Raw genomic sequence first — 27526 nt, forward strand, 5'->3', positions numbered from 1 at the left:
GTTCCAAATGCAGCAGTGACACATTTCCCCTTGTTCTTCACATAACACATTTAAAAGGGTGATGTGATCACAGCTCTGAGAGACCCTGACATTTACGTTGATTGGCTGATTTGACGGAACTGACCCGGTTCAAAGTACAGCCGAGCTGAGATGTGGAACATTAATGAAGAGAGTGAGTTAATTGCAGTTCACAACCATATTACACTGTACAAAGCTTTATAGCGGGTGAAAAAGAGAACACCTGCAGAGAGTAACGGAGAAACACATTCCTCCATTAGCCAGCACTGCATATTGCATATCAACGGGATATCCACACAGAAAAAGAAATCTCACCAAATGTTTTTGCAGTTGAATAAAAATACTACTTTGTATAGAGAAAAGGCATTTGAGGAATTCTGATAAAAAAAAAAAAAAAGGCCACACCTGAAAGAAAAGAGAATCAATACCACTCCTTAAAAAAAACAAACAAAATAAAACTACACACTTTTTTTTTTTTTACAATAATGAATAGACCTCATGAGAGCATGCCACCTCACAGTCTTTCATAAAAGCAGTAACTCCCTCTAGATTCATGAGACCAATAACTACATGAACTAATACAACGTTAATACACAGCTTACTTGGAGTAGGCTACACTATATTCAACTCACCAATATCACCATCACCATCTATTTAAACCACAAAACCCACTGTGGTTTTTGGTTTTATTTCTTTATTCATTTATTTTAAATATGTGTATAATGGCATGTCTATCTTTCGTCAGTGTGTGATTCCACACTGGGCCTTGATGAAGGTGAAAATATAGGCCTAAAGCCAAGCTGATAGGTTTAACTCCACACGTCTTGTGAGTAGCGACCTTTGGTCATGAGGCGTTTAAAATAGTCCACGGCCTGACTGTGAGTCAGACCTCCTGCTTCCTCTGCTATCTCGTGGAAGGCAGCCTGCACATCCCGGGCCATGTTACGAGCGTCTCTGTGGAGAGACAGGAATTTGATAAAGTTTTGATTGTTCAAATCAAAGGGTTTTGTACTCCTTGCTAAAACAAAGACCAATGTAATTGCTGTTATTACTTATACAGTGCATTTAAGCTATCAGTATTGTCCCGTTAAAGAATAACAGCACACACACACACACACACACACAGACTCTGTGGCCATTTGATCAGACACACCTACCTTGTAAGTTCACTTTGTTGGTGTACAGTTCAAGACTATGGCCCATCTGCAGCCATGCACATTTTCTGTTGGCCATCCTCTTGCCCTTCATCAGTGGTCAGTTTCAGACCACAGGACTGCCTGTGGCTGGATATTTTCGGGTGGCGGACAGCCCTCAAAACCTTAACAACACTGCTCTGCCAGTGTGACAACCACTACCATGTTACCACGATGTCAGCATCACTGCTGTGGGAGAATGATCCGCTACCCAAATAACATCAAGTCAACCGTGGTCCTGCATTCAGAACCTGACCACTGATGAACAGAGTAGAGGGTGCCTGACACACTGTGCAACAGATGGGCTGTGATTGTACACTTATATAATGAACCTATAAGGAAGGTATGCTTCTTAAAGTAACCAGTGAGTGCAGGTCTAAAGCAGGTTCTCCTAATGATATGAGGAGCGGGTGTAATTCAATAATGAATTATAAAAGGTTGGTCCATGACGTACTTTCTTTTCCACCAATACTTAAACCTGCTAAACACTGCTGACTATTTATTTGGCTCTGGTTCATTTGATTCTTCCTCTTCTACTTTTTTTTTTTTGTAACATTATGAGAACTGAATAGTTTTTACGACACGTATAATTAGTCTATGGAGCATAGTCTGACACCTGTTTACATTAACTGTTCATAATTGGCGGAGTGAGAATTGTCACCTGTTCCTGTGACCCGACTGGTTGAAGAGCCGAACGTGTCGGAGAGCGGGAGTTGGAAGTACGAGGACCATAAAACTTCGTTTCAAGAAAAATGAAAATGTTTAAGAAGTGAGTTTTGAAATATGCACTCGCCAGAAAGTACCTGTCGTGTGGTAATATACGTGTGGTAATGTGTGGACGAAACGTAACAGGCGTTTTTTAGTGTATCAGGTTTAGCTGAATGACTTTTAGCGTAAAGGCTAACAGTCGACTAGCGCCTCTGGAGAGACGCTGTCGGCCGGACTCAGTACGATGAGCATGAAGAGACAAAATAACTCCAGGTGACCTGGATTAAAACCCGAGAGCTCCTCTGGAAATGTGGGACGGCACAGGACCGATAAGTTAGCGCTCCAAGTGACTGGACAACCCTGCGAGTTCCCCTGGCTCCCTGGGAGAAGGGAGATTTTTCCTTGCGTCTAGAACCTTCCCGACCCGCCTGTCAGCTTCCAAGCCTGTCGGACTCCACAAGCCACCAGGTCGGCTCTTGTGAGTTTCTCTTGTTTGCTCTGTTTGCTTGTGTGTGTCCCCCCATCCACTTAAGTGTGAATCTCAGCGTGCACGATGGTTTTTGTATTGAATTACATCTCTGTTTATTTATTTATCTCTTCAGTCGTTTACCTGTCTGTCTGTGTATGTATTACATTTATTTATTTATTCATTTGGCAGATTATTATAATCCAAAGTTGTCTATCTGTTTATTTCTTGGGGCAGCCACATTGATCTGTTTTCTTTATTTTTTTTTCTTTCCTCTAATAAACAGTTGTGGTGAATTGTAGTACATACATCTGAGTATGTATTCCATGGTTTTATTGGAAGTGAGAGCAGATTAGTAAAGATAAGAAGAAGTAGTATTAGGTGTTCTAAACCATCTGTACATTCTAAAGGGGCTCACTCGTAATTCTGCACATTCTAAGAACTTGGGATGGCAACAACATTCATTCACCTCAACGCACAAGTAGAGCTCTGATTTTCGAAACATCCACATTTTGCCAATGAACTGTGCTACACGAAAAGAAACACAGAATCTTACCCACAAATGTAGATGTGTGCATTTTTAGAGTGGATCAGATTCCATAAGTGCTCCTTGTTCTTTTTGAGCAGGTGCTGGACGTATACCTGAATGGAAATTGACCAGAAAGCAACAAAGTGTTTCATTCACCTTATACAGATCCATAAATATTCTACATGATCAAAAATATTCAGAACAATCAGGTTTTGATAAGATGAGTTATATTTACAGCAACTTTTATCACTTCACTGAATCCCACAATTAAAAATAAACCTCCCATAAAAAGGAGTCAATGTTCTGATAATATCTCAGATTTCTTTGGTCGTGTCACTGATCCTGAAGCGATGTGATGTCACCTTGTGCTCCTGATCTCTAGAAAACGCCACGTTTAACTGCGTCAGTACTCCGGCCCTCTCAAACTCCTCCAGTTCCTCTTGGTAAAGATAGTCTTCGCTTTTGTGTCGGCATCCGTAGTAGAGCACCGTCTCACCCACGTCCTTCCCTGAAACAGGTGGAGAAGACTGTTAGTCTCAAACTCAATAACATGAATGGCAGAAGAGCTCTCACAAATGACAACTAGGTCTTAAAGCATTACGACTTGTCACGAGGTATTACGACATAGTGTAACACCTCATGACCAGGGTTGAGGAAGGGTCTTAATTTTTAAATAGGTATAACTATTCCATATTAGAATTTCAGAAAATGACAAAACATTAGGATTTATGAGACATATGTGCTTAAGAGGTAGATCTAGTCCCAGTTACACTTACTATGAACAAAGTGTATTTATAATATTGATTGGCTGGTCTGCATCATTGGAGACTTTAGTGAGACTCTTGCTGTGCACAGTAGCACATAGAGTAGTAGTCCTATAGAGTTTAATTGGGTCCATTTATACTCTTGAAGTGTTAAATTAACTCCTGTTACACTGGATCCAGCTCAACACTGCTGATTTCACTCCGTGGATGCAGATACCTTGTTGCTTGAGCCAGGCTCGTTCCTGAATGAAGCCGACAAAGGGGGCAATGCCTGTGCCTGGTCCAATCATCACAACGGGGTTGCTGGCTTTGAAAGGCAGTCGGAACTGGGACTTCCTGACATACATGGGGACAGTGGACTTGTGACCATTGTCATTCACAGTTTTGTTCTTCAGCCAGTTAGTGGCCACCCCTTTGTTGACCCTGCCAGTTGGCGTTGTGTACTCCACAACCACGGCGCAGATGTGGACGGAACTGGGATGAACCTGTTCAGGGAAGAAGTGCTGTTTGTCTGTCGGATAATCAAAACTGTAGACCGTAGCTATAATCGCGTATTTGTAGACTTGAGCCACTTGTGTTTACGTCAACCATCGTAATAGCACTAGCATTGGTTTTCGGCATTAGTTACCCGTTTTGCATTTCAGAAAGAGGAGGGAGTAAAGAGGCAGACAGACCTTAGCGGAGGAGGCGATGGAGTAGTAGCGGGCCTGAAGACGAGGTAGCAGCTCACACAGATGATCGATAGGAGGGCGAAGGGAAGGGAGGTCTTCTAAAATGGCGAGGATGTTCCTCTGAGAGTCCACCACCCAGCTCTGGTACAGGGCCTGACAATTAAGCACTATATGTATTAGACTGAACTGATAAAAAATTTGACAGGGACACAAACAGGACTTTGGCGAACTAGGGCTGAAATTGCACCCTGTCGTAGAGTTTGCTGATATCGGACTCAACGACCTACGTAAGACTGAACAAGTCCGAGCATCACCCACTTCACATAAATCATCTTGTGGCTAATGCACTTTGTATAAGCCTGCATTTATCTTTCATGAAGTCACTGAGAATCCATGCTGCATGCAATGGTACAATTTGAAGTACATCATAAATGTTCTGATGGGCGGGATGTCACGCGCAGCCACACCCACCTTGCCCTCAGGAGAGGCGGAGGCCATCTTGCGGAGGTTCTCTTGCTCTGTGGGGTCGGCGGCGTACTGGGAAAGTTCGTACAGCACGTTGGTCCGCGGAGGGTTGGTGACGTCCAGGTAGTGCGTCAGAGCCGTCCGGTAGGTGGTAGGGCAAGGGAAAGGGTGCTTCTTACTGGACTCCTCTAAGGCATTAACATCAAAAATGATACAGAAATGCAGGTCAAACCTGACCATCATCAGACCACAGGCTTATGTCTACAATCAAACTACACCAACAGTCCACCGACACAACCTTCTCTAAATCACAATAAAAGGCAGCTGCCTCCCTCTCATTGTAATTCTGTACGCGTATTTGTGATAACAGATTTGCATTAGGTCACATTAGACGTTACCGTCCAGATTGTTGAGTGACATGACAGTGTCCAGGTCCACATGCAGGACTTCTCCAAGTCTCTTCACCAGAGTCATGTCGTTTGTGGGATAAACTGCCACATGGTCCCCTGAGTCATATCTACAGACAGAAGAGTGTCTTAGTGACAGTTTTTTATATATATATAAAATATATATGCTAATATGTATGAATAAAAAAAAAAAGATTTTAATAAGGAAAGCCATCAGTAGATTTTGAAAAACCTTAAACATCATCGTCAGAAATACCTGATTTTTGATCCTGAGATGTCCAGCTCTAGGTGCATCAGGTGACGATCCCCCCCTTTGTTCAGTTTACGGTTAACGGTTACTGGAGCCAGGTAAGGATTCTTAGCATCAAAAGGCCTATATCAGCAACAGGTTTAAAACACACACACACACACACACAATACAAATGTGCTTCACATATTTTCTCATTTTGACATGAAGTTTAAACACGTGTCAAACATATAAGCACCGCCAAAAATAATAAATAAAAACAAATATTGAAAAATTAGGAATCACAGTAACTACACAACAAGAGCTCCTACAGATAACTGAACCTTAAGTAAATGGTTCAGTCAGACGTCTTTTAATGTTGATGTTCAGTCTGAGTTTTAGAGTGGCTGGGGCATCAGCTGAATGGCTGATTATGTAGAAGAGGACTCACGGTCTCTGGTTCTCAAAGCTCTTGAGTCGGCCCAGCTCTCCCGTGTACACTTGGTTCATATTGATGTCATTGTGAACCACCAGTTCAAACTGCCGGATACTGCGACGACAAAAACCTTTGGTGACTAATCCCATCCTGCATTTTTAACAGTCCTCAGAGCCGTGACGTCTCAAAATAGCCTTATTAAAGCACCGAGTAACCACTGTTATCATTCAGGCAAACATCTAATGCATTTAGTCCCTCTAAAATGGAAATTAGACTTTAAATGTGCTATGAATCACCACTGAAATGCATGGAAGAGTGAAGCTGAATGCAGCTCAAACCATTTGTTTCCTCTGAACAGCACTACAAAGTGCTTCTGTATGCTCTATGTATGTATGGATTCACTGACATCAACTGACATTGATGGCCAATCAGAAACATGGGGTCCCTAAGGGAATAAAAGTTAGGGATTTACCTGCATTCCTCTCCTGTGGCCTCGACTCCAAAGAACTCACACACGGCTGGCCAGAACTGCTCTTTCCAAGAGATAAAGTCCTCTTCAAGGCTACCAGAGACAAAGTGTGAGATTTTGGGAGGGGGGAAAAAAAAAATCAAGTGGAACATGACAAGCCAGTCACCCTTCAGTGAGCCACAGATTTAGCTTTTGATTGACAGGTTCACGCTAAAGTATCCATTTAACCTATTTCCTTTAATTTAGCAGAACTGCACACTCACTTGGCATCATCATCTCCTAAGCCCAGGTCAAAGATCCTCTTGGCTCCAAGCTCCGCCAGGCGTTTATCCACATATTTTCCCATGGCATTAAAATGTTCGTAGGTTTTATTTCCCAAACCAAACACCTACAGACAACAGAAATGAATCAGTCTCTCCCAAAGGACTACACAGTGATGATCATCTCCACATAACATTATTTAAATTCGTAGAAAAATAAAATAGAAACAAATTCACCACACATACACTGACTACAGTGCAGATGAAAGGGGAATGAGTTCTCTACAGCTGCTAAAACACTATAGGTTTATGTATCTTCAATACACTTTTTGCAATACCCAGCTTATACTGTAGAAAATAAACTTTTTACTTAAAATTATGCTGGATTTAAAAATTTGAATGTCAACCGAAGTATTCTGGTGACACTCCACAAATGAGTCAAATGTAATAAATTTTTATGAAATTTATGTAATATATTGCCAAACACTGAGCCTTTCCCCATCTAATGCATGGCTATGTAACATTACAGATTTGTTAGACTGATACCTCCCCTAAAAAAAAAAAACATTTGCAATCACTCAGTGAGCTGAGGCAACCAGATAAGAACCATTCAGCCTCTCTAAATCTCCAGGCGATCTGGAACCTCAAACGGAGTCTGGACAAAGCATCGTCTCCAAACACACAGAGTCTTTGCGGTCCCCTTCCACAAGCCAGCTCTACATCGCTCATCCAAGAGCCCAGGGGTTCGACAGGACTGCCGCTTCAGCTTTTTCTGTAGCTAGACCAGATGTTTCCACTTGGTGAGTGAGCTTGAAGGGAAGTGGTGAGCATTCCAGATTCACAGGAGACAGACTCCGGCCCCCACTCACTTTGATTGGCTTAAAAGCTAGACTGGCTCACAGTCTGGAGGAAACAACGCTGCTCGCTAACAGGAGCAGAGGAGTTTCTGCACTGTACTCTCACTGTATCTGAGCAATTTCTCATTGGCTTTGGCACTCACCGCAAAACCGATTCCCTCTAGACTGTCGTCCGTCTCCTGTAACCAGTCGAAAAAGTCCTGGGCGTTATCGGTGGGGTCTCCCTCGCCGTAGGTGGCCATGCAGAAGATGGCCAGGGAGTTGTCAATCTCGGTCAAACGTGGAAGTTCAGACTGAGGATATATGGAGAGAGAGAGAGAGAGAGAGGGGTTACAAACAAAACAGCCTGTTCCTAAAACATCAGAACAAAGGAAAAAAATGAATAGAACTGCCAGATGAGAGCTTGACACCGATCTATTTATGCGCGTTCACGGTGTGAGGTCACGTACCATGTCAAACTCCTCTGGGTCGGCCGCCATCCCTCGCATTCCGTAGCGCTGGGCGTCTTTGGCTAGCCGGTTGGAGAACTCCTCGGCCGTCCCCGTCTGTGACCCATAAAACACCACGATGTTTCTGTTCTGGAGAGAGTTCAACAAGTTGTCTCCATTAGCCAGGTAATCTGTTGTTTAGACTATTGTCTACTCTGGTCTTGTTACTCTGGAGTTGTTAAGAAGTTCACTCACAGTTTTTTTCATCTTTTCAATGAAGCTGGTCTCTCTAGCGGGAGTCACTCTGAAACGGAGGGGGAAGAAATGTACAGCGTTCAAATCAGCAAAGCATGCCAAGACCACTGAATGAGTGAGAAATGAAATATGTTGTTTTCTCTGTTGTTTCTAGAGTGACAAATAGTTCAGAATTTCCTGTGGTCCACACCCATGTACGGGCAACGGAGATCTGCAATGCTTAATTATTTAAGTAAAGGAAAGCAAAGCTGAACAAAGTATCCTCTGTAAACCTTACTATTGATGCTGAAGCTCCATGTATGAATGTGCACGTGTGTACTCACACCAATACACACACACACACACACACACACACACACACACACCAATATACACGCAAACTCAAAAAGTGTAATTAACATAATATAACTGCAACAAGTTACACACACACACACACACACACACACAGTTGAAATGCAATAAACATTTTACGTAACTGCTACATCACTACGCATTGCTATAATCCATTGTAATAACAATGGAATGTAACTATTATATGTGTGTGTGTGTGTTTGTTTGTGTTTGTAAAATGTTAGTATGACCATTACCAGGCTAAATAACAGGTTGAAAACACAATGAGAATTAATGAGTATTATTTTACCACATACTTCATAAGACTTTCCTTTTACAGATCTAAGAGTAATCCTTATGCCATTTCCCCCTTCACATATTCACAACATTAGAGCATTCTCTGCATTACAGTCTTGTATTTTAAAACACTACATAGCCACATGTTATTCACTTGTTTACACTACTGCTAGGAGAAAAATGATGGCCCAGCAGTGACAGAAATCGCACAAAAAGATACACAAAAGTACAACTACTGAAAACTGAAATGAAACTAACCACTCTGTCCCAAACTGACCTCTCTGCAGCCGCCAGCCTTTCCTTGGGTAAAGAAAATACACATCCCATGATTTAAAAAAAAAAAAAAAGTCCCCTCCAGGAACACTGGTCTGATTGCAAGTCCAGGTTATAAAAAAATCAAAACTGCAAAGGCATCAAAGGACAAATCCGCGTCGGCCCTCTCTCCCCATCGTATGGTGCCCCTTTGAGAGCGACCGACTCTCTCTCCCTCTCTCTCTCTCTTTCTTTCACCCCTACGATTACTGCAGCACAGGACTGAGAACGTGCAGGAAACCATGGGCTCTGTGTTTCCCACACAAAAGCTCTCCCCCTCTCTCTCTCCATCTGACACCAGCAGAGCCGACGCTGGGAGAGCACCAAGACACACAGGACATTTCCCATGCATCTCGGCAGCAGAGCGGGAGGATCCCTCCACCCATTCTCTCTCTCTCTCTTACTCACACACACACACACACATATACACTGATGCCAGGGTAAACAAACAATAGCACATGTTAAATGCTTCCTGCTCTGTACTCAGTGAAGAACACAATACACAATGCACAGGCACATTCTTAAATCCAGTCCAGTTACTTTGGTAAATACTTCTTTCTGCCTTTTAAAGAGAGACGCTAAGGGACCACTTACTAAAACTAGTCAAACCAACAGACTGTGAAAACTGTTTTAGTTAGTTTCTGAAAGTAGCTTACAGATTCTTAAAATACAGAATACAATTGTCCAGCTTTGTTCTACTATGGAAAAACATTGCCTAGTCAACATTAACTGAGCAGAAAACTAACCCTGGGGGATTTAAGGTGGCCTAAGGAAGTCATCATCATGGTTTAATCTGAACCTGTTATCCTTTCTTGCACTTATTTCCTGGAATGCAGCTTTCTTAAAAAGTGGGTCATTTCCCTCTAAGTGTGTGTTTTTTCTTGCTGGAGGAAGAAAAGAAAACCCTTCACTTGTATTTGAAGGAACAGATTTTATTGTATCTTTTGTCGATATGATAAGAAGTTCCTGAAGTCCTCTGGTTAGTATTGTTCAGTTGACCTTTTATCTGTTCAATCAGAAGGATCATGTAAAATTCAAGAAATGACAAAATCTATCGAGAACAGTTACATCTCCTGCCCTTAAAAAAAAAACACAACCAGTTTCACACAAAACCCAACCAAACACAGACCAGATGAGCTCTCTCAGCCGAGAAAACAGGACTCTTCAACATGAGTGCCTTGAGACACACTCTCATAATTACTGCACAGCCTGTAATCCAAACATAGATCAGTTAGATACTTTGTGTGGTTCAAGCACAAACATCCAGAATTCCCAACAGTGTGGACCCCAGGCCAGCCCTCTTTTTGTGTTTATCAGTGTTTATCACCTGATCAAATCAAGTCCCTGCTGCCTGCAGTGATACTGAAACACAACCTGCACCAAACACAATGCGAGAATGCAGTATCATCTCAATTTTATGACGTGAACTTGACGGACTGACACACTCGCCCACGCCAGACATTTTTTTTTTTTGGAATGAAGTGAAATATGGCAGTGTGACAAGTGTTTTAAGATATCAGGACATCTTTTTTTTTTTCTTCTTCTTCTTTTAACTCCACTCAGCATAGACAGTCACTCTATTTAAAAACAGGAATGATATCTCTTAGTTTGTCAGGAACAATGAGCTTTTGTTCAGTTTCCTTTGACAGGAGCACCAAAATAAGGTAAGAGCAAGTGGACAAAAAAGGGGACTTACACCGTGGGCGTGAGTCTCTTGAAGTCTGGAATGTCTTGTGGTTTTCTGCGTGAGAAAAACCAGTAGATCAAGAGTCCGGCGATGAGTGAGAGGAGGAAAATGTCCAGGCTGTTGACCAGAGGCTCCTGCTCTGTGTCTTCATCAGCAGACGGGTTCTGGACGTCCGGCTCCTCCATTTTCACAAGATTCGCCAAAAAGCCGCTGTACCTGGAACAGTCAGTCGCGTCAAGATTTCTTTTTCATATGACTAGATGTAGTTTCAATGGGACATTATGAAAATACCGCATTAAACATGACACTAAAATATCACTTTCTCTTCAGCTTGCAGGGATTATGCAGAAGTTCATGTTCGTCCAAAATCTCCAATGCCTGAATTTGATCACCATGAGTCATGTTCCATGTGACTGCAATGTTTTTTTTTCTATTATTTTTAATTTCACCTCTTTGTTTGAGGGAAAAATGTTGCCTGCTTTTGTGGGCCTCTATTTGCAGCATTCTACAGACGGAATTTTATTGGTGAAATCAAACTTGCGTAACATTCACTACAAATGTAAACAAAGTCCAACAAAAACAGTTACGTCCCATGTGAACCTTTAATGACAGGTTGTTAGCTATTTCAAGAAACAGTTCAACCAGTTTTGCAACAAAACACAACCAAACACAATAACTGGATTATTGAAGACTGTGTGGTTATAACAATGGCTCCCTCTTCTGGGAACGGCAGGATATTACAACAACATGACAAACACTGTTTTGAACTAATATCACGCTCATTCACATATTTCACAATAAAAATGGGAAACTTATGGTAATTGTTTTGATGAAACCATGTTTGCACTTTCAAGTATTCATCTTAAAAGGGAACTATTCATAAAATTAAGTGCCTGATGCCTCATTTAGGGTTGGACCACTTTGGAAGAAAACAGGTAGAGGTTGAACCCTGGTGCACACAACCATAGGATTTGTTAAGGACTAGAGCAGAGATGTTGATGAATAAAATTAGAGCTATGTCAGTGTGCTTGGATAGAGAGCTTTATAACTACAGGCCAACTCATCACATCTCTCCAGTCTGATAGAAAACATGTGGAATATCTCCAAATTCCTTTTAAGTACGATCTCACAACTAACCAGGCATCACCCACCGGTTTACTCCCCAGCCCTCTCCAGTTCTACCCCAAAGTTCTAACTGGTTTCAGCAACAATGACCTGATAAGCGTTCACAATGGGAAAACTGGAAAGGTCAGAGATGAAATCAAGAGTGCATCTTCAACTTCAGTCCTAACAGACCTGAGTCAGCAAAAAATCGACAGTGAATGATCTGAATCCATTCCTCCAACTGGAGACAAAGAATGTCTTTTCATTGAATGCTTGAGCAAAGGAATAGTGAAAGCACTTTATTCCTTCGCTGGTAAGCCACTGTAAAATAAGATAACTGTACTTTTGAACCTTACACTGAAGTACATATACCCAGATCTACTAAAGCGACATGATTAAACCTTTCACTAAGGAAGGAGATGCTGTAAAAAAGAAGAAGAAGAAGAAAAAAAAAGAGAGATGATTTATTGAAGGTAAAGAGTTCTGGTGACTGTCAGTGCCATTGTCTTTCCATTGCATGTGATCAGTCACATTCACTGCATGTCTCTTTTTTAGTCACGCTCCCATGGCCAGGTCTGCCCAAGTTTCACAGTTACATTTAGCCGACCGTGCGACCCACGCGTCCACTGTCCTTCCACACGTACAAATACCCTCTTCGTCTTTTCTTTCCCCTAATCTCTTGTTGGGCTGGAGTACTGGAGAGCCTGATACATCTGATCCAGCACCCTCAATACAATCATTAACTTATCATCTCTCCCAGTGTTGTCAGTCCCAGCTTCTATAAGTAATCCTCCTGCCTGACTGGCTGATTAAAACATTGGTGCATCTAAACATCAGCATAGAAAGTCCTTAGAAATTTTCCACATATATGCTAATACTCAGTCTGTCGCTTTATACAAAGTAGTGGGCCCCTTGGCCTCGGTTACAGACATACAAGGTCAGGTGGTCTGCGAGATCAGGTCGTCCTGTTTCATACCGACACACTGACTCAGCGCACCAGCCTGCCTGCGTAAAGGGCTCCCTCCTGTACAGATGACGAGCGGCTTATATTTCTCTTCAGTTGATTCTGGCTCGTATATCCCTGATAAACCGTCTTTTTCACTAACTTTGCAATTTTAAACAGTGAATGTTTTAAGGTGATTTTACACCTCCCAGACAATCCTGTCTTCTTCCTCTCTAAAATAAGACCATTCCTGCTTCACACTTTCAAAACCCGATGCTTTCCATGCCACTTCCAGCATCCTGTGCTGAAACGCTGCTCTGTAACGTGTATCGTTAAAAGCTCTGTTAAGGTAAAGTAGACGTAAACTGAACTGATGCATGTTACGCCATGACGGGACAAGTATTACTCTATCAAAAATGAAGAAATATAATAATTATCGACTTTATGTCAGCAACGCTCTAAATGCCCTCTGTATCTAAGCTGGTTTGATGCACAGCTGTATGTACAACGACAAAATTCATTTTCAAATCACATCCATATCCAAATAAAATGCCTATTTAAGAACCTCGATGGCAGATGCGCTCAAGCTACATGGTTGTCTGACAAGGACATCAGTCATTTATATCGATGTAAAAGCAAAGAGGAAAGTACTTTCCAAAAGAGACCTCTGTGATGAGGCAGAGACACTTGTGTAACCAACATGCTGGAGCTAGTGGTAACCTAGCCGCATTATTCAAAACTGGTTGTTCTGTGGAACTGAGTGTTCAGCAGCGGGAGAAAACAGCAAAACCCCCAAACGGCAGGCTATACATATTACCGCTAGGTTTTATCAGTCAACAATAAATTCCTGAGATCAAAAACTACAGTGCACACACACAGCAGGACATACCTCAGGCGAGTTGAAATACCCTAAGCAAACGCGTTTGCGTAAGTATTGCGTCACACGTAAGCGTGGCGTTGCCACATAATTTTACCGCTCCCTCCTCAGCTCCGCTAACAGGTCCATTCTGTGTTCCTACGTTCAGTGCAACACTGTCTTATTTTATTCCACAACGTGTGATGTGCGACCAGAACAATGAGAAACTCTTTAGCTTTCAATATGTTTTTTTTTCTCTTTGCAAGGAGAATCAACCTCCAGCCAGAAACAACAACGTGCTTGTTAGTGTGTACCATTTAAGTTCTTTAAGACTTCAGAGCAGAAATAACAGCCAAAGTTACACTCGAATCCTGAGGTCATGATTGCTTTTATTTTGACATATTTGGAGTGCACAATGTATGCTGTTCTATTTCTTAGAACACCACAATAAGGACAATACATTAAATATGTTTTTTTTTTTTCATGGCAAGTACATATGATCCCTTTTGACTGGGCTGCAGTAGCGAACATTCAAAATCTACTCCAGTAGTTTTAGCACACTTTAGACTCCAGAGTGTTCCAAAACATGGATTCCCACAAGAAACAAAACAAATACAAAATACACACACACACACACACAAACACACACACACACACAATCAGTTGTAAGCTGCTCTTTCACTATAATACAAAATATAAATTTACATTGAAGAAGCGCTGATTAAAAAATGTTTTGGACCGACTCCTTCGATTCAACGTTGAGCAGAGTCCTTGCCTTTCAGTCTGTCATTTATAATTCCTTGGCTTTGTCCTGGTCCTTATACTTGTGATAAACAACACCCAGAGTGGTGTAGAGGTTGCCCATGAACAAAACTAAAAAGGTTGATCCACACATGAGCACCTGGGTCGACAAGACATAAAACAAACTGATCAAACGTCAACACAGAAGCAGCCAACTCCACCACAGAGAAAATGAACAGAGCCATTCCACATATTCTTTACAATGGCCGCTCAGCTGAGGCAACTCAAAACACTTCAATAAGAAAAAAAAGGATAAATAGATCATTCTGAAAATTCAGAGGAAAAAGCTGGGACGGTAATTGCTTTTTCATTTTGTATTGACCTCATTTTATTTATTTATTTATTATTTATTTATACAAGGACGTTTTGTAAACTGTTCAGATAAACTGGGTTTAATCATGTCAACAGAGAGTTAAAAGGTGACTAAAGAGTGTGTATCTTTAGACACTTACCTGCCACTCTTTCCACTCTGGTAACTGTGCCATTCCAAAGAGTGTCAGTCCATTATAGAGCTGCCAAAACTGTAAACACACAAAACATCACTACCGTAAATTCTCAGATAGTGGCCCGGGGCCTTTATTTACCTCAACTGAAGAAAGAACCAGGCCTTTATTTGAGACAGGCTATTATTAGAGACAGGCCATTATTTAATGCGTTAATATGATTGTCAAGATCATAATGCAAACGAAACGGGCGCAGACTGTTTTAGGTTTCTGTGCAATTGTAACAGCTACAACGTGAGACTGATTAATTAAGCTGATGCAATATACATATCTGTATATGGCAACACATTGTGTGCAATGCACAATAAAGTTTAGCACTCAGACCGCACAAAAACGGAGGGTTCATGAGCATTCAAACTGCAGAATTTTCGCAGATCATTTTAATGTACCAATATTACCTGAATTTGGAGGGAGAATGAAGAGCACAATTACCGACAGATTAAAACCATCTGTGGATATAGCAAATGATGCAACAGTTTGCAAAGAACAGTAATTCTATCACAGAATGAAACTGGTAATCATTTACTATATTTACATCGATACAGTGTTGATTACTCTGTGAATTATTTGTTTAATTGTTAATCAAGATTAAGGTTATGGTTAATCAGGGTAAATGGGAACAGGTTGAAGTAATGACAGGTTTAAAGGTAAAATTTGTTCCTCTGTTTGCAGCTCACTGACCGACATGTCCCTACTGTACCTACACCATTTAAAATCAGACATTTGTTCCCTTCCGTGACTTTTTCCAAGTACCGTGAATACGTGCTGTTATATGATATCACTCATAGAGATAATGAAATAACGCATAGGAAATATGAAGGAGAGAGTTCTGGCAGTAATGTCCCTGAATACTAATAATGGGCCATTAACACATAGTCCTGCAGCAACCACAATCTATGTGACTTGGAACACTATCGGTATGGTATTTCTGTGAAAAAGTGAAACTAATAGTAACAGAGTGGTGAGCATAATTACCATATGCTGTTGTGCTGATGTAAATAATGCTGTGGAAATATGATGAATTTACCCCCTGAGCCTGTCTGTCATTTTTTTACCCGGCCTGTATTTGGGACCAGCCTTTATTTGCCCAGACAGGCGGCACCCCCAGCTATAATTTGGGACCCAGTTTTATTCAAGAATTTACTGTATTCAAGATTAGCATTATGCTATTTCCCACCATCTCTCCAAAATGTGTTTTCACTTATGTCCTCTATCAAACACATGCCAATTCCAGACTGCAAGGAGCAATTTTGACCTTTATCTTTCAAATAAATAAATAACATGAAACCTTAATAAAATTAAGTGTCTGTTTTGACATACAATAGGGGAAAGGTCTTCTCTAATAAATGTGTCTGTAACACAATGGAGCAAATGCAGCCTCTGTCTTGCATCACAATGCAGGCACTTCTTCACTGGAATGTTCTCCACAAGAAACTAAAGCGTTGTGATACTCACATGACCGAAGAACAGGAAAGGGAGGAGAAACGTCAGCCCTCTCCACATCCACGACTGAAAACCCTCTGAGGAAATTTAAAAAACAAAAAACAAAAACAGCTCTCGTTGTTTCTTTCTTATAAACACACTGAATCTGAATACCTGCTTGAGAGAAGTCATGTGACTAACCAACTGTCAGGTCCATGTTGTGTCTCTCTCCCAGAGCGCGCAGTCTGTACAAGCACCCGCTCTGATAGTAGTACTGCAGGAACTGAACAAAATCTGCTTGGCAGAGGAGAAAGAGAGAAAAAAAAGAGATCAATACTGACGCGGATGGACCTCTTTTTTTTCTTTAAGATGCTATAGATATCACAGCTTATCCGGTATCCATAAAGTGCTTTCTTTATGTGATACTGCGACACTTACTTTGATATAAGGAGTAAGACAGGAATTGGTTTCTGAACATCTGATAGAGTTCACCTTCAGGCCTGTGGGACACAGACAAGCTTGTGATGTGAACCGATTCATTCACCAGTGGGTAAACAGGTCCATACAGTTCTACGCGTTGTTTTTGGCATGGAACGACCATATAACCAAGCTGCTCTGTGTGTAGAGGAAACTCTCACCATGTTAGCATTACTCCAGAGAGGAAGGTTGACACATAATGTTGAAACACCCACCAGCCCTTGATCCTAAAAACAAGCAGACACTTCAGATGACCTCTCACACACACCTTTGACACCTTCACACACACCTTTGACACATGTTGATAAAAGGGACTGGACACATGAACCCTGAGCTCATCTTTACAAAAATCAACCTAAAATGAGACTGTAGAGACAGAGAGATGATTAAATATATTTCTTTTTTTTTTTTTTTTCCATTCATGACATTATTATCGTGAAGCGTCTTTGAATGCTCAGGGAGGCAGAAAGCAACACACTTAAATACAAACAAAGAAAACTTTACATTCTGTTTTCTTAATGTAATGACGAAATTAAAAAAAACCCAAAATAAGTAAGTCAGACAACACAAATTTAAATAAATAAGTAAATGCATAACATGGCTTCACAAGACTTTTAACAAATAAAATGTAAAGAACCTGATCAGTTAATGAAACCTTTATAACACTATGTTATTACATAAAACAGTTTTGGGTTTTGGTTCACGTGAAACTTTCGGTTTCTTTCTTTAAATACAGTACTTCCTTTTTTGTGTCCTGGTGATGGAAGAACAATGAAAAGGTACAGACAGTAAAACGAGTGTCTTAAATGTGAGACGGGGTGTGACTGACCTGGAGCCGTTGTTAATGAGGATACTCTCTCTGATTGTCAGTGTACAGTAATACCACACCAACAGGAAATTAAACAGCGCATCTACAACTCTGCCAACACAAAACAGGAAAGCTTTTAGTACACTTAAACATCCCTTCATTATTACAAAATTGTTCCAGAACCCCCCCCAAAAAAACCAAATAAACAAACAAACAAACAAACAAACAAAAAAACACGGAGAAAGTTCACACTTTTTGTTTACATTTATATTTGCATCTGTTTTTGTTTACATGTGCACAAAAATATGAAAAGCAGAACTGTTTGGACTGTCTCTCATTTCTCTCACCACAGCAAGCGACAAGACCTGCTGTCTTCAGACTTCAAAGGGCATAATATCCTTTTCTAATCACTCTGTATTTTTATCATTACAGCTCACACGCAGAAGAGGGTTAGCACAGCAGAGGCACCCCTTACCTGTAGTTCACCACAAACCGACAGGTGAACGAGAAGAGTAGCAACAAGACGGTCAGGCAAAGTTTAAATTTCTCGTATTCATCTTTATAGGCAAATCTGGAAAGTGGTGAAACAAACATAGGACATATTCTGTGAAACTAGTCAGGACAATGCAGGACAGGTTTTAGTTTCAATTATCGAAAATCATAGTGTGAGTCATGATCAGTTGGAGTGTGTTGATACAGAGCTTTAAAAAGTACAAAATGCATTTATCAAATGGTGAGTGCAAATATCATTTGGCTTTTTGGGAAAAATTGTTTCGACAGTTATTCTACAGTAAATTAAATCTGTCACTGTGGGTCATTATACATACAATATTTCGAAAACAAAATTTTTAGCCAGACACTTACTTGGCTTGTTTGTTGAGTAGTGTTACATTCACATTTCCCAACACGAGGCTGAGGTACAACCTAAATCAAATCCAGGAAGAGATGGAGGTTATGAAGACCTGGCGACTGTTTAAAGTACGTTACATGAAAAGAAAAAAAAAAGTGTGTTTTATCTTGATTGATGAGTCAACGCAATTGACAAATCCACTGTCAAAGTGATCTTAAATACACTTTGCATAAACACAGTAGATAACATCGATTAAAAGGTGTGACTGTTATGCAAATCTTCCAACGACTGATCTTTCTTACCCATTCTTCTTTGGAAGGAAGGCCTCCATATCAAAAAATACGTTTGGTCGTTCTTTTATAGATTCCTGGATGACATCTATGACATTTGTATCCTCTGATTTCTCCGTGTTTCTGCATCTAAACAAAAGCAGAATGGTCAGTGCAGTGCATTGCATTGCGCATAATCTAACGACACAAATGTATCGTTTATAGGTAATTCATCACTAACCGCGTTATTTCATGTTCACAGGAGAACATGCCATAAAGAGGCTATAAAGATGCAGAATGCAAATATGAACAATCTCGCGCCCAACCGCTGCCATTGTTTACAGTGGGCAAAGAGCAACTCCTCACAATTGGCGAACGAGAGATTAACAGATGTAATAATACCCACTCCTCCAGTGAAACGGCCAGGTCCTTCAACTTTTTCCTCTGCCTTGCAATAGAAGTGGAGCAACTTTCCTGAAGCTTCGACACCTCCTCGAGCTTCTGGCGATACAGGCGGTGAGTCTCCTGGAAGAAACAGGTTAGGAGGTAAAGAAGGACGTGCTCTGATACATGCGTCTCAAACACGCGTAAATAAGCATCAGTTGATCATAACCGTGATCATGAATCGAAATTCCATTTACCACTTGTTACGCTGAAACAAAACAATGGCGAACAGTTAGTAGGAAGGAGCAAATTGCTGAATTAGATACCTCCAGTTCTCAATTTTAATTTCGAATGATGTAAGACATGACCGCGGTCAGTGTATCTAATTCCACACCATAAAGACAACAATGCTGAAGCCCAACTAATTAGCTAATTTATCGACGCGTTCGCTGAATAAACTTGCTGAGTAATGACACTTTCCACCATTTCTCTAAATTTCATGTCTCGACCATATATGGCATTGTCCAGAGTTACTCTAAATTTTAATGTCTGTGTCATAATAAGTAAGAGAGCAAAACTTCCTCCAAGGCATCAGTGTGTCTATCTGCTGTCAAAAGCCCAACCTAGTCAGCTAACAGGCTAGCCTTAGCCTAGTGTAGTCTACTTAACAAATGCCTTACTTGAGACTTCTTACCTGGATCTGTTGATAGTCCTTTTCCAGATCTCCCCACTCTTGTAAACATTCTTCTAAACTGGTCGGACTGAATAACATTTCGTAAAATACACTCCGCAAATAGTGTTTATCAGTTTAAATGGGCAATATAACGGTGTCTGAGCCACCGGTGGTTTCCTCCCGTTGTCTTTGAGAGCGAGTAGCCAGATCAGCCTCCGTCATCTAAACGCCTCTTCTAACTCATACAACCAATGAGCGACGGCCTCGGTACATTTTCGCAAGGCCCTTGCACGTGTGTCGACCAATGAAAGTTCCTAACTCAGAGGATTGCCCTGGGTATTTTTAGAGCCAGTCCATAACTTAGCTACTTCACCTCCAAATAGCCAGTTTACAACATAGTCAAGCACAATAATCTGTGTTCAAAGTTGACGTTTATTTATTAACACGTAATTTCACAGAGGAGTAATAGTTTGAGGTTCTTCGACAATTTTTCTTTCGCTCACCAATTCATCATCATGCAGTATCTAAAGAATTCCACATTCAATTAACTATTACCACTGTAACTTGTTACTACTAATCTGTACATACGAAAGAATCAAATATTATTAACCATTAAAACAGTGAAGGCATGGTTTCAAACTGTTGTAAATGGACAGTTTAAATGGATTTTTTCAAATTAATTTAATTAATTTTGTGTGTGTGTGTGTGTGTGTGTGTGTGTGTGTGTGTGTGTAAATAAGGGATATGGACTATCAAGTCAGCAGCTTCTTCTCAGTAGCTGGGCTCTGCAGTATCTGTGATTCTACTCCCCAGCACGTGTGTTTCCCAGTCAGACAGCTGCTGGACAAATCCACGGTTTGGCCTCATGTTTGTTTTGCAATCCTGCACATGCTCCCAGGCTGCCTGCAATACTCAGAGAAGTGATAAACCATATTATTATTTAAAAAAAAAAAAAGAACTGTTCAAAGAGAGTTCTTGGTTGTGATAAACAGTACAATACACGTACCAAGCCAAGCTTTCCATAAACAATGATTTATTCTTGCAAGGATGTCAAAAAAAAAAAAAATTCTCTGGGGGGAAAAAAAACAGTTCAGGAGGACAGTAGAGTTATTCAGTCTTTGAGAAAGTTTCTCAGCAAGTGTCTGAACGGCTCGTTAAACAGAAATAGCCACGTATGTGTCAACACCTTGGACGTTACATTCAAGGCGTAACAGTAAATGTACTTGTTTACACAAGTGACATGCAAGGTGCACTGAAGTAATGTTAGCATACACTGTTTACTTAATGAAGCCTAAAGCTGATATCAACTGTTATATAAGTCCCACTCCTTGGTGTATCGTCAGCAGTTTGGTCTGGAACGCATGTGTTTTCTGCCACCTGGCTCAAGTCTTCATTTAATTTCTGTCTGCTGTGATACTAATCATTGATACTTCCCAAATTTCCTCACCTGGGGATTAATAAAATGTTACCTTATCCTATCTTATCTTATCTTATCTTATCTCTTAACTATCAGTGACTAATCTAAGCCTCTGTGATACTGTATAGATTAAATTAATAAGATGTCAGAATTAAAAATAGTATATTTGGTGGGGCATACCTTGAGTGAGTATTTCAGGTGATGTATGAGAAATGCCATTGTCAGTGTGCTGCAGCGACTTATTCCATGACGTGAGAATATCAGGACAGCACGTCCACTTCTGAGATGAGAGTCTAAGTCATCAAACAAAAACTAACAGTCAGTAAAATAAAAATAAAACATACAAAGTTCAAAGTTCATACAAAAAAAAAAACCCTCATCATCTTGCATAATAGAAGCAAACTTCAAATACATTCTGATGTAGAATTAGATTCAAAATACATGTTTCTGTGAATTCAGACTTTTTTATATTTTGCACGTTCAATTTATTTGTTTAAAGCTCTATATATATTAAAAAAAAACCCTTGCTGGGCTGAGACAGCTGAGAGAATTTTCCAGACTTACCAGTGAAGCTGCATACCTGCTCAAAACAGGTGTACAAATCAGCCTTTACAGAATCTGCAACTCGTATGTCAAGCACTGCGCAGTTTCCTTTTTCAAACCTGGTATGACAGTTTTTTTTTTAATTAATGTTTTTCCTTTTTTTTTTTTTTTAGAAAAGGTGTTAGGAGTATGGACTGGGTTGACAGATCCAAAATGTAAGTCCTTATGGCAGTTTTAGGTATACATGAAAGCGAACTCACGTCAGAACACTTTCCTCTGAAACATTGACCAAGGCACTTAGTTTAAGGTCTCTGAGCATGTTGGGATTGGTGGCCTGCTTATAATCACCCATGTACAGCTGTTTTGGTAAGATTTCCACTGGATAAGGCTTCAGACTCTCTAATTCCTAAAAAAAAATACACATACAGCACTCAACTAAGTGCAACTCCTCAACATATTTGGAAAACTGTGTTCCAAAAACTTTACTCTACCCTAATGGTGTAGACACTTTTCATTGTCCTCAAGAAAGGATACAATGCGGCGAACTTCTCATAACCCCCCGCAAGAATCTTAACAGGATAGCGGCTTGCTTTTGCCAAGCTGTCCGCACATTCTGTGACTGGTCCTAGATGCGTGCGCGGACCACAGAAAGAGAGAAAGCATCAAGCATTTTGGAAAGTGTTAAGGTAATATACAGTGTAATAACATTCGTGAGGGTGTTTATAACAATTAGCTGATATAAAGGTTCGACAGAAAATTGTTACTCACCAGTCTTTTGCAAGGAACAGGTAACGCTGTCATATACGACGATATACCTCATACTTTCAATTTCCACACCAAACGGCATGACATGTTTCCCTTGAGAACTCTTTGAACATAAAAAAATCACATAATTTCTACCATTGCCTCTTAAGCGGAGACAACTGACTTACGTCACTTAAATAGTTTGCTAACTAACTCTTATAAGAGCAAATATTGTATGACAACGCATCTGTTGGATATTCTTTGATTAGTTAGAGAATGGCCTACCCATTTAACATTCCGAGCAGTAATGATGTGACCGTCGTTGTACTCGTGTTCTTCACGTATATCTGAAGGAATCGCAGAAGGTTATACTTATTGTGGTAAATGTAAAGAAACATCGTAACATGTATTAGCCGCATGGTTCTTACCAATGAGGCAAAGGTAGTTGGTTTCTGTCAGCCGTGAGAAGCGCATATATTGATTCAGGATGTTGTAAAGTTCAGATGGTTCACAAAGAACCGTTTCAGTCATCGTTTTTGCACAAAAGTAATGAAACGTAACTGCAGTTAAACATTACTGACATGTGATAAAGTAGGTTACCCAAGCTGGCTATATTAAGCTAAATTTGGTGTAATAAGTGGATGTAGCGTATCGGTGATATCTTGGCTCAGATGTGGACAAGTAACTAGAGTAATCGTAAAGACCAATAACCCGAACACACCAGTTTGAGGAGTTTGGTATAGAACGTATCCTTTACACAGCAGTGCGTGTTCGGTCTGGCGTTGTTACGGCACCATAGTAACCTATAAGCATGTCTCTGATTGGTAAATACTCTGAAGCCTAGTGGAAAGCTATTCGCCGAGCCCTTTCCGCTTTTCGTAACCAATGAAAATGTAAAGTCAGTCCAGCTGTTTGTAACGAGCTGTCTGGTTTGCTGATAACAATTTTGATACTGTTTTTGAAATCTAAGTTGGCTAGCCAGCGTCTATGGCTGGGGTAAAGGTATGTGGCATTTTTCTTGCTAGAATTATTGATTCTTGTTTATTGTATAACATTACAGTGCATAACTGCAGTGTGTTGCGGTGCACGTCTGTTTTAACGACAGTAAACTGTCTAAATTTCTAGCATTTAGGAAGTGTGCTGGGATGTCCATTTGCGAGTCAGCTGGCTAACGCTGAAGTACAAATTAACCAGATAACTTGCAGTATTATCTTGAAGTGAAAACAACAGTTGTTACTGGTAAATGTTATTTAAAATTTAAAGTTGTATTGGGACTGTGTGAACAAGACGCGCTGGTTAGTTTGCAGAAAGTGTTTCATAAACATCTGGTTTACTATAACAGTACGTTGATTTCCTCCTGAGTTTGTTAATGTGTGCTCATTTACCGGTTATAAACACTGAAGACAGGCTACTTTTGTCTGTTCCTTTAGGGACCGACGAGGGCCTTTCGCGGACGGAAGAAAAATGCGAGTAGTCGACGCTGGGCTCTCAAGAGCAAAAAACTGCTGGAGACTCAAACGTCTTCCGCAAAAGTAACCGCATTGTGAGTCAGCTTATTCTCCTTATCTTGACTGAGTAAGAACAAACCATGAATATGTCTGAAGGAGTGAGGCGAGTCAAATGAAAGTCAAAAATAAAATATGTACTTGGTCACTGGATGAGTGGTATGTTTTGCCGTAACAAGCTCTCAATCTAAGGAAAACTACGGGAGAAACGTATTCGTTTGTTCTCACACCGCAGATCTTGCAAACACTTTATCATCTTAAATCGTATCAATGTGATCTACATATTATTTCTGTTAATGTATCATTTTGTATTTCTGCTTCGTCATCTCCACGTAGTCTCCAATGAACTGCTAAATCTGTCCCCAGCTCAAATGAACAAACCGGTGAGAACCGAACAGAGAACTCCAGTGACGGAAAGATAGTGCCGATTTCCTCCCCAGGGGGATACCGATCTCTGCTGCTGACCGTTGGCAGTGTGTTTCAGCATGGCTGGAGCAGACTGAGCCAGGCAAGTAAACAGCTCAACTTCATGTCATGAACAGTGAACTAAAGCTGGCAAGCCACTTCATATAGACATTTAAGTATTTTCTTTACCATCCTTTTACAGACATGTGCTGGATTTTTTGATTCAATACTCTACTGGCGAGCTTACGCGCAAAAGATGGAAACTCTTCACCAGAAAGTAGAAGAGCTGCAAAAGGAGATACATTCCCTGCGTTCGACTGTGCAAGTTAGTAAGACTGCCATTCAGATGAACATTTTAGATTTCTTTGAAACTTTGATCGTAACCAATGAAACTTCTACGCCTCCTTTTCAGTCCGTTTCAGAGGCCAAGATGTCAGGATGTGGTTGTAGCGCAGTAGTTGCTTCACACTCGTCAGCACCTCATACTGCTGCCCCATCACTGGCCCCACCACCTCCTCCTCCCCCGCCTCCTCCTCCACCTCCTCTGCCACCACCTGCACCCGTCATCACAACTCTTCCACAGAAAAAGCCGACAAACACCAAAAATAAAGCGGGATCCAGTATGTTACAGGTAATGGTCCCCAGTCTTTTGAAAAACACAATGAGATACTTACATCCTGGCATATTTACAGGTAGTCTTATGCATATCTCTGTTTGTGTGTTTATTTTTTACCTCAAGATGATTTGGCTTGAGACAATAATATTCAATAGCCTTAAACGCATTGTAAAATAAATGCAGCAAAGTTCTTTCTGATCATTTGTTGTATATGTTTTAAACATATCTGCTTGAAACTTCCTCAGAAATGTTGCTTATGTTGCATTGTTTTCTGTTTTCTTTATTGTCTCTCTCTCTCTCACGGCAGAAACTCGACAGGCCTGTAGCAGTGACACTTCGAGATCTCCAGGCTGTTCGCCTAAGAAAAGTGAATGTCAGCCAGAAAGTCCAGGTAAATATAAAGTTTAAACGTGGGTGTACGTTTTGAGTGAGTCAGTGCTTTGTCATGAATGCACCTTTTCCTTCAGGTGTCCCCAGATGGACAACGTGTGCCTTTGGTCACGGTCGCAGACTTGCAGAAAGTCCGTCTCCGACGCTCTCAGGGGAACCTCTCGTCCAAACTCAGGCTGGCCTCTGCCAGGTGCATCTCCGAATATTTTCTCTGCTCTTGAATCTTTGTGTTCTTCGATAACAATGTCGGTCTTGTAAAAGTTTTATCATATACGTATGGTGTTTCATGAATGGAAGACAGACTTCAACGCCTCAACCCAAGCCTTATTTTTTTTTTTTTATTTCACCTGTTTAATGTCTCTTTGAAGGACACCAACCAAAAGCCTCATGAACCTTCGAGTACAGCTAAAGAGGGTACATACTCATCGGTACGTACATCTGTGGTCAATATGCGTTTTCCTTTAATTAAACACGCCAGCGTTAAAAAACCCTTTTCTTATGGCTGTCATAGTGATGTCCTGTCTCTTCTCACTCAGGAGCCCTGGTGGTACACCCCTGTTTGATAAGGAGAATATTGATGCAAGCACAACGCTCACTCCAATCAAGACTCAAAGTGCAAATGGCAAATTACAAGTAAGTAGCACTGCCTGACCCACCTAGAAGACCCACGTATTTATTCACTTTGAAAGCATAGCTTACTGTGCAATACTATACTATAGTTCCCCAAGTTCAACTTACTGGACAGTTTCATGCATTCAGGCCTCTCTTCCTGTGGGTTTCTTAAAAAATGCCAAATAAGCAGGACTGCATACTCAGTGTGCCAGAGAATGTTGAAACAGAAGGTGTTCCATGAAAGTGGGGTTTCTTGGTTAGAGAGGCGACTTGAGCCGAAGTCAAAACCGTCCAATAGGAATATCTCATAGCTGTTCTCCTGTTGGATAGTTCTGAATATTTGTCTCAGTTATCTGGATATCAGAAATCCTGTCTTAAGGAATGTGCCCTTATTTCCTCAAAAGCATCAGTCTGTCAGTGAATGTTGTTATCTGCATTGCTACTGAATTTCATCAGTGGATTTATATCTCTGTAGGATGCCCTGGTAAAACGACACTCTCCACTGAAGATTTTAAGCAGTCACTTGGAAGAGCTTCAGTGAGGCATTTTTTCAATCTTATCTTGATTTATAAAATGAAAAACAAAATGGTTTTGCCACTATGTGAAAGGTTCCATTGGAAAATGGAAGGTATGACCTTCTGACATCTGATGCTACATATTATGGCAGCCTGCAGCAAATACCTATCATAAAGCCTTTTTTTAATGCGATGCATTTTAATGATAAGACGTCTTATTCTAAAAATTCCATTTTGGACTTTTATGCTTGATTGTTGTTTTTTTGCCATACATCTTGCCTCTACATATGCAAGTATGTAATGTGATGCAATACAAAACAGTTACAACATACACCAGAAAGGGCCACACACTGGTTCAGCTGACTCACGTTCTTTGCACACAGTTGTGATCTTTCAACTATTTGCTTTTCTTAGAAACCCTTGTGTTTCCAAATATGCATGCATAACTGAAACAATACTGAAGTATTAATGTGCATGTTTGACCTTGTGAAAAATAGTGTTTACGCTGGAGGAGCAATCAAACTGCATGTGAAAATACCAGGTCAATGTTTGAGTGCAGTCTCCATGAGCTAAACTTGTATGAATCTGTGTACTACTTGAGGCTATGTTTTGAAATTTGCACATTTAAACTCTAGCTGTTACCCACTGCCTTATGTGTCTAAGAATGCCTGCATGTATATACTCTTTTTTTATAAGCATGAGGTGCATGATCATTGCATGCAAAGGGACCAAAGATGTATACATGTACATTTTTGCAGATGTTTACATTATGAATATGCTTTTCCACGTTTTCCCAAAACCACTTCTATTTAATGACTGTAAAACACCAATGTTGTAACATGAGTTTTGAGGATGAATCAATAAATATTTGACATACTGTACATAAACTGCTAATGTTTGTTGTTATTTAT

The 27526-nt window shown here is 40.5% G+C and overlaps 4 protein-coding genes across 4 annotated transcripts; 1 reads left to right on the forward strand and 3 right to left on the reverse strand.

Annotated features, from left to right (window-relative positions):
- Positions 1–827: 827 nt before the first annotated feature.
- Positions 828–10963, reverse strand: pora (P450 (cytochrome) oxidoreductase a). Its single transcript, XM_030792780.1, has 15 exons — positions 10788–10963; positions 8153–8201; positions 7919–8047; positions 7613–7762; positions 6616–6740; positions 6356–6445; positions 5899–5997; positions 5478–5594; positions 5213–5331; positions 4821–5002; positions 4353–4502; positions 3896–4163; positions 3277–3422; positions 2942–3027; positions 828–972 (listed from the first exon to the last, which is right to left on the reverse strand). The coding sequence occupies exons 1-15, from the start codon at positions 10961–10963 to the stop codon at positions 828–830; spliced, it is 2031 nt and encodes a 676-aa protein (XP_030648640.1).
- Positions 10964–14471: 3508 nt separating this feature from the next.
- Positions 14472–19967, reverse strand: tmem120aa (transmembrane protein 120Aa). The gene is made up of 12 exons (XM_030792789.1): positions 19890–19967; positions 19218–19336; positions 18845–18961; positions 18557–18616; positions 18168–18263; positions 17714–17803; positions 17046–17111; positions 16846–16907; positions 16609–16701; positions 16441–16505; positions 14935–15003; positions 14472–14582 (listed from the first exon to the last, which is right to left on the reverse strand). The coding sequence occupies exons 1-12, from the start codon at positions 19965–19967 to the stop codon at positions 14472–14474; spliced, it is 1026 nt and encodes a 341-aa protein (XP_030648649.1).
- A 672-nt stretch (positions 19968–20639) lies between these two features.
- On the reverse strand, positions 20640–23103 carry styxl1 (serine/threonine/tyrosine interacting-like 1). The gene is made up of 8 exons (XM_030793126.1): positions 23001–23103; positions 22858–22919; positions 22597–22696; positions 22320–22453; positions 22089–22234; positions 21850–21947; positions 21466–21578; positions 20640–20771 (listed from the first exon to the last, which is right to left on the reverse strand). Exons 1-8 carry the CDS (start codon positions 23101–23103, stop codon positions 20640–20642), a joined length of 888 nt encoding a protein of 295 aa, XP_030648986.1.
- A 456-nt stretch (positions 23104–23559) lies between these two features.
- On the forward strand, positions 23560–26139 carry prr11 (proline rich 11). The gene is made up of 9 exons (XM_030792285.1): positions 23560–23574; positions 24003–24115; positions 24444–24585; positions 24685–24807; positions 24895–25113; positions 25406–25489; positions 25566–25678; positions 25857–25916; positions 26025–26139. Exons 1-9 carry the CDS (start codon positions 23560–23562, stop codon positions 26137–26139), a joined length of 984 nt encoding a protein of 327 aa, XP_030648145.1.
- The last annotated feature ends 1387 nt before the right edge of the window (positions 26140–27526 follow it).

Source organism: Chanos chanos, chromosome 15, assembly GCF_902362185.1.
Source record: "Chanos chanos chromosome 15, fChaCha1.1, whole genome shotgun sequence".
Taxonomy (NCBI): domain Eukaryota; kingdom Metazoa; phylum Chordata; class Actinopteri; order Gonorynchiformes; family Chanidae; genus Chanos; species Chanos chanos.

Coding starts and splice junctions, on each gene's coding strand:
- pora (XM_030792780.1), bottom strand. CDS start 10,963: ATGGAGGAGCCGGACGTCCAGAACCCGTCTGCTGATGAAGACACAGAG. Junction 5,332..5,477: donor ATCTCAGGATCAAAAATCAG/GTATTTCTGACG, acceptor TTCTGTCTGTAG/ATATGACTCAGGGGACCATG. Junction 973..2,941: donor GCACACATCTACATTTGTGG/GTAAGATTCTGT, acceptor GTCTCTCCACAG/AGACGCTCGTAACATGGCCC.
- styxl1 (XM_030793126.1), bottom strand. CDS start 23,103: ATGACTGAAACGGTTCTTTGTGAACCATCTGAACTTTACAACATCCTG. Junction 22,454..22,596: donor CTGTTCCTTGCAAAAGACTG/GTGAGTAACAAT, acceptor GCACGCATCTAG/GACCAGTCACAGAATGTGCG. Junction 22,235..22,319: donor AAAGTGTCTACACCATTAGG/GTAGAGTAAAGT, acceptor ATTTTTTTTTAG/GAATTAGAGAGTCTGAAGCC.
- tmem120aa (XM_030792789.1), bottom strand. CDS start 19,967: ATGTTATTCAGTCCGACCAGTTTAGAAGAATGTTTACAAGAGTGGGGA. Junction 18,617..18,844: donor TTCCTTCCAAAGAAGAATGG/GTAAGAAAGATC, acceptor GATTTGATTTAG/GTTGTACCTCAGCCTCGTGT. Junction 16,506..16,608: donor CAACATGGACCTGACAGTTG/GTTAGTCACATG, acceptor AAATTTCCTCAG/AGGGTTTTCAGTCGTGGATG.
- prr11 (XM_030792285.1), top strand. Junction 24,586..24,684: donor GCTGGAGCAGACTGAGCCAG/GCAAGTAAACAG, acceptor ATCCTTTTACAG/ACATGTGCTGGATTTTTTGA. Junction 25,679..25,856: donor CTCAGGCTGGCCTCTGCCAG/GTGCATCTCCGA, acceptor GTCTCTTTGAAG/GACACCAACCAAAAGCCTCA.